The 8,099-nt window shown below is 41.6% G+C and overlaps 2 protein-coding genes across 4 annotated transcripts in view; one reads left to right on the top strand and one right to left on the bottom strand.

The window, feature by feature from the left end:
* The first annotated feature begins 26 nt into the window (after positions 1–26).
* Positions 27–5,095, top strand: cd226 (CD226 molecule). 2 transcript variants are annotated; one of them, XM_047023640.1, is made up of 6 exons: positions 27–511; positions 1,194–1,526; positions 1,744–2,124; positions 3,161–3,263; positions 3,703–3,757; positions 4,867–5,095. In XM_047023640.1, exons 1-6 carry the CDS (start codon positions 445–447, stop codon positions 4,891–4,893), a joined length of 966 nt encoding a protein of 321 aa, XP_046879596.1. In that variant the 5' UTR covers positions 27–444; the 3' UTR covers positions 4,894–5,095. The 2 variants fall into 2 exon arrangements, with proteins under 2 accessions (XP_046879596.1, XP_046879595.1); XM_047023639.1 differs by having other exon boundaries at positions 3,968–5,095.
* A 295-nt stretch (positions 5,096–5,390) lies between these two features.
* Positions 5,391–8,099, bottom strand: part of dok6 (docking protein 6) — a 39,960-nt gene continuing 37,251 nt past the window's right edge. For both annotated transcript variants that reach the window (XM_047023642.1, XM_047023641.1), the window contains exon 8: positions 5,391–7,351. In XM_047023642.1, coding sequence (XP_046879598.1) covers positions 7,194–7,351 — 158 coding nt within the window. In that variant the 3' untranslated portion in view covers positions 5,391–7,193. The remainder of the gene's footprint in view (positions 7,352–8,099) is intronic.

Raw genomic sequence — 8,099 nt, 5'->3', positions numbered from 1 at the left:
TATACCAAAACTGGAACTGAAATAATATTTCCTGTGATCGAGATAACAGATCCCAAGTCATACAGTACCACTTTGTTATTCTGTAGTCTGTAAGTAGATTGTAATGCAACTCCAAACTAAAGTGGAAGTACTCTTTTTTGTAAATATATAGTATAACACTAGTTTTGGCATAATTGTAACCATGCCAATTTTTTTCAATATTTGTGACTATTGGAGCAGGGCTTCTCGTAGTGGTGGGCTATGTAGCATAAGATGGCCACTACTGGTGACCCTGGCCACAAAGAGTCTCTGTGTAGAAGGAGCAAAGCGTGGGTTACCATGAAGTCTCTGCCAGTAGCTGAAGAGCCTCTGTGTGGCTAGCCTCACTGCTAGCAGGAAGTGTCGTCTTGGTGCCTCTCCACTCATCTCATCAATGCAGCTTTCATTCTGCCTTGGAGGGGCAAGATGGAAGCTGTACAAAAGGACCACTGGTACTTGTTGGTACTCCTTATCTTTTTCCCGCTCCTCAAAGGTATGCTTTTTGAGTTTTGGTGTCTTTTATAGAGAAATATGTGAAAGGTTTCCGATCAACGTTGACATTGTAACTGAGAATGTTGTGTTTTGAGAGAGATTTCCAAGACTAAGTTTCTTGACTATGGAACACTTTAACCAACTGCTTTCTTATTTTCAACCAACTGTCTCATCTGACTAATAGCGTTTATCTCTCCAGCTGTCTTTATAAAGACAGACAAACATAACTGAGCTCTCAACAAGCAGATTAATATGATAAGACTCAAACTGTACCCACCTCACATCGAATCAGCCAGAGCTCAGAGGTGTATAACCAGGCATGTGGTCTTTTATCATCTAGCAGTGATTGAGGTGTTTGAAGGTGTGAGAGTTTGATCACTGGCTTGTGTCAGCTCTCTTGATTTGTGTGGGCTTTAATTAGCCTTATTAGTGAATCCCCAGGGACACACAAACAAAGCTGGAGTGACTGTAGACGGTTGCATCTCAGTCTAAAATGTAATTTGTGCAAAAATCCACATCTTTTTCATTGTCTTGGAAAATATTTTTCAACCATTTTGAAACCAAAGACCCGAGGACATGTATTGGCTAAAAGCAAACCTTAAACGTTTGTAAGCAAACCTTACATGATACACTGTGATGATTATAAATGAAGCATATTAACGACATACATCTACCCTGACTAGTTGCCGTCCAGCAGAGAGAGAGTGTTGCTACGGTGAGTCTAGAAGAAGGGATGGTTCTGGAATGTCTGTGTCCGTGGGAGGGGAACCTCAGCATGGTGTCCTGGACCAAGGTTCCGGAGAAGGATCCTGTGGCAGTGTTCCATCCTGACTACGGCGTGGCCTTCTCCCACCTGTACCAAGGCAGGGTGACCTTTATAAGGGGCACACACCTGGACGGCAGCATAGCCATCAGTAACATCAGCCAGCAGGACCTGGGCCTGTACCGCTGCTTTGTCCAGACGTTTCCTCAGGGCTCCTGGACCAGAGACATCATGGTGGAGCTCCACGACTCAGGTACACTCCTCTAAACCGCAGCGGTTCCCTGCTTCACATCCGTGGTTATTTAATTTGTGGACTGTAGTGTTTTTTTCGTAACTGCTATTGTTTCTCAGTGTAGGTAGGTTATAAAAATAGATATTTGAGGAACAACAGCTCTTTATTACGCCACAGTTGTCAAGAATAAGATTATAGTTATCAGGCTTGAAGGGTTTGCTTGTGTCTCTGAAAACAGAAGAACCTGAGCTCCTCACCACAGCAGTGACTCCCGAGGTGATCCAGGTTGATACGGAGCTGGTGGCCGAGAGAAGCGACAACCTGACCATCAGTTGCAAACACAAACACAATGGGACCGTCTACGAGGTTACCGTGGAGAAGCTGGGTCTCAACCAATGGGGTGGCGGCACAGGCATCATGGCGGTGTGCCGGGTGGTGGACGGTGGTCTGGTGGGGGAGGAGTTCCTGTCCAGGGGGAGGGTATACTGTACGGACAGCCTGGACGTGAGTCTTCAGCTGACGGAGTTGGTGGAGGAGGACGGAGGATTTTACCGCTGTCGTTTTTCTACGGATGCTGGGGTCCAGACCACCACTGTGCTACTGACGGTGCCCGGCCCAGGTGAGAGGGCAGAGGTTACACTGTGTTTTTCTCACCTGAGTTGAGAGGTCAGAGGGTTTAACCCTTAGGTGGTGTTCACGTTCGTGCGAAGCACCCAATGTTTGGAAGTCTGACAGGCGTACGACTATTTGAGTTTATGAAACAACACGGCTATTGCAATTTTCCACTAAGTAAACATTGAACATGGGTCCCACAGACCCAAACACTACCCAAGGGGTGGTATAGTCATGAAGTCAGAGATCACGTTTCTTATACTTATGTAACCCGGGTCAGGGTTTAGATATCAAACAGTCACAGTATAGTATATACAAGTGACAGATTGGTGAACAGGTACAGTATATTACAAACTACGTTGGGTGTTCAAGCTTATTACAAAAACTATTCAGCTTATAAAACATCCATCTCACCCACATATGGAAACATCATTCATGAAAATAAAATAAAAACATGAAGAAGACTACATCTGCTAATCCATGACACAGACTCACTGTGGATTACCACTTCCACCATACCAACCACTTCTTATCAGGGAGATCCACAACTAGGAACTAAAACTACCCATAACGACACAAACGTGTAGACTTGTACAGAACCAGCTCTCACCACAGGAAGTGATGTGCGGGTGGGCTCCTTGTGAACAGGTGCAAGGCAGCATGAGTAACACCTCCCTCACCCAGCATGCGTATCTCTTATCTTACCTTTGAGCCTTAACAATTGTAAGGCATTGTAAGGCAAATGTAATTGTAATAACAAGGCTTATTATAGATGTTAGTTATTTTTACTAAGCTGTTTTAATATAGCTGTTTTCTATTACAGTCTCCATCTCAGTCTCTATCTCAGTCTCTATCTCAGTCTCTATCACAGTCTCTGTCTCAGTCTCTATCTCAGTCTCTATCTCAGTCTCTATCTCAGTCTCTATCTCAGTCTCTATCACAGTCTCTATCTCAGTCTCCATCTCAGTCTCTATTTCAGTCTCTATCTCGTTGTCTCTGTTCCACTCTTTCACTCTTTTGCTCCTTTTTCTCTCTACTGACAGGTGAATCCAGTCTGTCTGAGTACATGATCTACATCTATGTGGGAAGTGGAGCTGCAGTAGTTCTACTGCTCGCTGTCACTCTACTACTATTTGCATTGCACAGGTGAGAATCAAGCATGAAAACATGATCCGGATTCAGAGAAAACCACTATGGGTTGAACTGAGGTTTAACAATGCATATGTGTTAGTCATCCTAGCTTGAGGTTAACATGCAGGGCAACCAAGTTTGTGAGAAAGTGGTTTTGCTGTGAAACTGCAAACTGTTTTGCTGTTTTATCCCTATTTTCTCTTTGCGTGGAGATGGTGCTCTCCTTTTGCTGTCTTCCTAAGAAGGGCTTTGGCACTGTGCTACTTTTACATGAAGTGGACTATGTAATGAGCTAACATCCAACTACAGGAGTCACTGAAAAAGAGCCTCTGTCTGTCGCTCGCTCTCTCTCTCTCTCTCTCTCTCTCTCTCTCTCTCTCTCTCTCTCTCTCTCTCTCTCTCTCTCTCTCTCTTCTCTCTATCTATTTCTATGTCTATCTCCCTTTCACCACAGAAAGAAAAAGAGGAGAGAGGAATACAGAGTCAGACTGCACCCGGCTCATCGGCAGGTAAACATGACTTTATCTGACATTCCCACTGAGTGTTAATTGTTTGTGCTTACTACTGTCACTATACACACTGATACTTGAATAACCACCCTTTTAGTAGCTGCTACGCTAACTGTCTACAATTCTGCTATTAGTCAGAAATCTGCCTTTAATGGCACATCTCTAACTCGAACTAATGTCAAATACTTGATATCTCTAATTCCTTCCTAGCACCCTAACACCTATGAGAACATAGATTTACATGACAAGATGGAGGAGGGGAAAACGGCCAAGAAGCCTAGAGAAAGCCCAGTGTATGCCAACGTGCAGACCCTACGACAGGAGAACAAGAGGAAGCGATAGCGAGCACTATTCTCTGGAGCATCTATCTGGTCTGAGGCCCGCTGTCAGAACCCATCACTCTGCATCTAACAAGCTGGGGTGGATGAATGAACCACAGACAGAGGCCCTAAACCCTAGGACTGAAACTCTGCAGTACAAGGCTTCTTTGTACTGTGGGTAGTTCTGTTGCCATGAGAGGCTGTTATTTTGCCTCAGATGAACAGTGCACATCTAGTCCATGTGATGTTCCTACAGAAAAACCACCGTATTTTTTTGTGTTGCTATGTTTAGATGCAGCTAATGGAATGTAACATGTTTTACATATTTACCACAAGGTAGTTTATGTTCATAGAGAGACACAGATGGGAGATTACATCAGTAGTGATTCCGAGCACAGAAGTTTGACTAAAACTCCTCTAATCATCCTCTCATTTCACCCCTCCCGTTTCTACAAACCCTGACAGCAACTTCTAACTCAATCAGCTTAGACAAAGAATAACCCAATCAGCCTGCATCGTCCCAGAAGAACAGTCCCTTTGATGAATCTGCTGGGAGGGATGCTACTGTACTGGCACGGCATGTGGATCTGGATGAGCCTGGTTGCTCATCAGCAAAGGGGGACAATTAATTAAGACAAATGTTTATATTGTCTGCACGCCAGCCATAGAGCACTGTTATTTTTATAACTAGAGGAAAACAGGAAAAAAAAATTAGATCAAACCAGTGATTAGGGAAACTGGGAATGTTTGTTTAAGAAGCACAATTTTCTGACTATCCTCCCTCTGTAGAGATGGAGACAGTGGCACAGGGAATGACTGATGCAGCGTGTCTGGCTCACTGCTAGAAGACCGCACGCCAGAGGAAGTGAGGCGTGGAGTGATGGACAATGTACCTCTGGAACACAGGGTTGTCTTTTAATTAATTAAGTGTACATGGCTTCCGTAGGATGTTGGGTGTGGAGGTGTTTCCTGTTCTTGTATTGATCCCACGGACTAAATAAAGAATCCTTCTGTCAAATATGGTACAGTATGTCAAATGCATTGGCTAGAATTGAAAAGAAAACAATATGAAGGCCTTGATAGCATAACTTAATTTATTCTCTGTTTTTTACTCAAATAACATAGTGTATGTACATTTAAAGTGAAAACAGTAATCTACGTTCAACGTGTGAAAAGTGCTATGAACAGATATTACGACAGTAACAAAATGGGGCGATCATTTCCACGGACGTGTAACCAACATCAAACTGACATCTTAAGTGACAAGAACTGACAAAAAGTACATGTTTTTTTTTTCTACACGATAGTGAAAACAAGATGTGTCAGAGGAGGAGAGAGAAGGAGGACAAGATAAATATTAGGATAACACTTTACATTAGTATATGTGTCACAGTGTAATTGCCTAAGGAAGTACAGTGTACCTGGCAAGGTGACGACATGTGCTGTTCTTGTATCATGCATACATTTATGTTGTGGAATAGACTGTAAATATACACTGTGATGGTATTGCCACCAAGCACCATTTTGCTCTTTCATGGAGCTGTAGTAAGACTCTCCAATTAAGGATTGAAATTGAATACTTAACAATTTAAATTGTTACATTTGTGATTCCACAACATAATTACATGCTATGTACAAGCAACTCAATTTGTTACATGCCTTTCACACAGTACTTGCTTATGTAATTAAACTGCATCAAGAATACTAAAGTGTTACTTAATAATGAATATCAAAGTGAAACTATAACTACCTCCTTGACTGGCAGGGGAGAGATCCTCCATGCTAAATGGAGCTACTGTGTTTCCAGCTGTTATATTGGAGGTCTTGTGGACTTGAGAGAAGGCAAAGGAAAAACACAAACGGGACAGTTTTTTAACAGTTATTAGAGTATCTTAAAGATACTAAGGACTTTTCTTAGAACGGCACTTTCTCTGAATTTCAAACCCATATGTGGGTTTAATCCTACCACAAACAATGTGTTGTTCCCCAATACGTTTTAAGTGGTATGCAACTGTGAAATATTAACAACTTTAGAGTGTTTTTATGTATTAGTTCAGCATGTCTTGGACTTTGTACCCAAACCTGTTATTCGTTTTCCATCATTGAATCCAAATACATTCAAATACAATAATCATGAGGTTATGAATGTAATAGTTAAAAACAAATGTATGATTTGGCAGATCAAAAATGGATGTCTTTGAAATGATAATACAATACAAACATTCACACAGCAGAGGAAGGGGTTGAATGACATTGAATACGGTGCCTATCTGTCATTTAACCAAACCTCTGTCTGATTGTCTCTTACTGTACGTGCTGACATTGTGTTCCCTGCCCATGGGTTTCACCATATGTTTTATTTTACATAGTTACTGATGTCAAGGTACCTCACAGATACTGTCAAGATAACATTTTGGAATTGTGAGTTCATATGATAACCAACTCCGGTCCAAGGAGGGAGCTTTGATTTGGTGTTTGGCTCACATGCTGCAGATTATGTCGAAGGCACTTCATACTGTGGCTTATGGACAGGAACTGAGGTCGCTAAACCCAGAGGAAACATTGGTCAAACCAGTTACACACATATCTCATTGCCATGAAGTACAAACATGAAAAAGAGTCACATTCAAGGGGCTTTGAACAGTTTTCAGTCTGCTTGTTAGACTTTATGACTTTACGTGAAAGTAGGAATTTTGTTTTACACTAGATATGTGGAATAATTTAAAATAAATACTTTTGTAACATAACCTTCTCCTCAGCATTGCTCTGCAATCTGCCTACATATGTTTTTTTGTCGTTAAATTGTTGTGATATGCAGTGATGAAAGGGCTGTTTGGAGGAGAGGTCTACAGTGAAATGACCTAGTACATAACATTACATGTCTCCATATGAAAACTAAAAAAAGTTTATTTGGTGTAATATTTTAGGCAACTGTTGTTACACAACACCAACAAAAAAAAGTATATGATAGTATCATAGCTATAGATACTGTATGTACCACTCTGCATTAAACACTCATTTATGGACGTACAATTGTATTTCATACATGTTGCTATACAGATTTCTACATCCTTCGTAAGGGTTTGGAATGTCCAGTTTTGGCAAGTCAGTGCTTGTCATTGGAGCAGTTCGGGGCTGCAGCTTGACTCATAGCCACTGGAGGGCGATAGCACCTCTTCCTGGCGCTCTGGTGTAAGTTCCTCCTCTGTCTTCTCAGACAGGAAGCTGGGGAAAGTCTGTGCTCGGGGAATAAGTGTCATCGTCAAACTGGTTCCTAGACAGAAGGAAAATGTAATGAAAATTTCTAAATCCCAACAAGCTTAATTTTATATTTCTGAGGTATAATCAAATAAGCTGTTGGTCATGTGGTTTGAAAACTGACTCAACAGTATGGATAAAGACCCACATTTTCCCCATACCGCTAACAAATATGATTAATTTCCACTCTAAGAATTCTACCACAGATCAAGCTTCTGGTAGTCCACTTTAGATATGGTATGTGGGAATGATATGGTATGATGGTTTTCCTGGCTATACCAAAAAACCACAGTTCTCTGAAGAGAATTCCCCTTTCCCTAAGTTAAATTAATTGCCCAATCAGGTGCTCACTTCATGTCATTTGATGAAGGAAGACTGGATGCTTTGGGGAGGTAAATAAGGAGGGCTTCTGTTAGACTGGGATCATCAATAATGAATGTGAGGCAATTTGGAGATGTGCAACAGAGGTAAGATAAGGATACAGTGCCAACACTGGTGATCGTTTGCTAGACAAGTAGAAAGTGTCCAACAATCAATATTCCATGAGGTGCAAAATCCTACAAACACTGTAATTAACTATGCCCAGCAGTTTTACTGGACAATCCACCAGTCTAATGGGCTCAGCAGTTCCATCACACATCAATATGTTCAAGAGCTGAGGACCATTACTTTTTGAGTTCACTCAGGGCAGAACATGAACGCAAGTTTGATTAATGAATTTAAAGGGACTCAATGTTTTTTGTACATCCATTCAATAATCTCAA

This window comes from Hypomesus transpacificus, chromosome 8, assembly GCF_021917145.1.
Source record: "Hypomesus transpacificus isolate Combined female chromosome 8, fHypTra1, whole genome shotgun sequence".
NCBI classification, from domain to species: Eukaryota; Metazoa; Chordata; class Actinopteri; order Osmeriformes; family Osmeridae; genus Hypomesus; species Hypomesus transpacificus.
Note: the sequence above shows the minus strand (reverse complement) of the source record. Positions and strands in the feature narration are given on the sequence as shown.

Coding starts and splice junctions, on each gene's coding strand:
- cd226 (XM_047023639.1), top strand. CDS start 445: ATGGAAGCTGTACAAAAGGACCACTGGTACTTGTTGGTACTCCTTATC. Junction 512..1,193: donor CTTTTTCCCGCTCCTCAAAG/GTATGCTTTTTG, acceptor TACCCTGACTAG/TTGCCGTCCAGCAGAGAGAG. Junction 1,527..1,743: donor GGTGGAGCTCCACGACTCAG/GTACACTCCTCT, acceptor CTCTGAAAACAG/AAGAACCTGAGCTCCTCACC.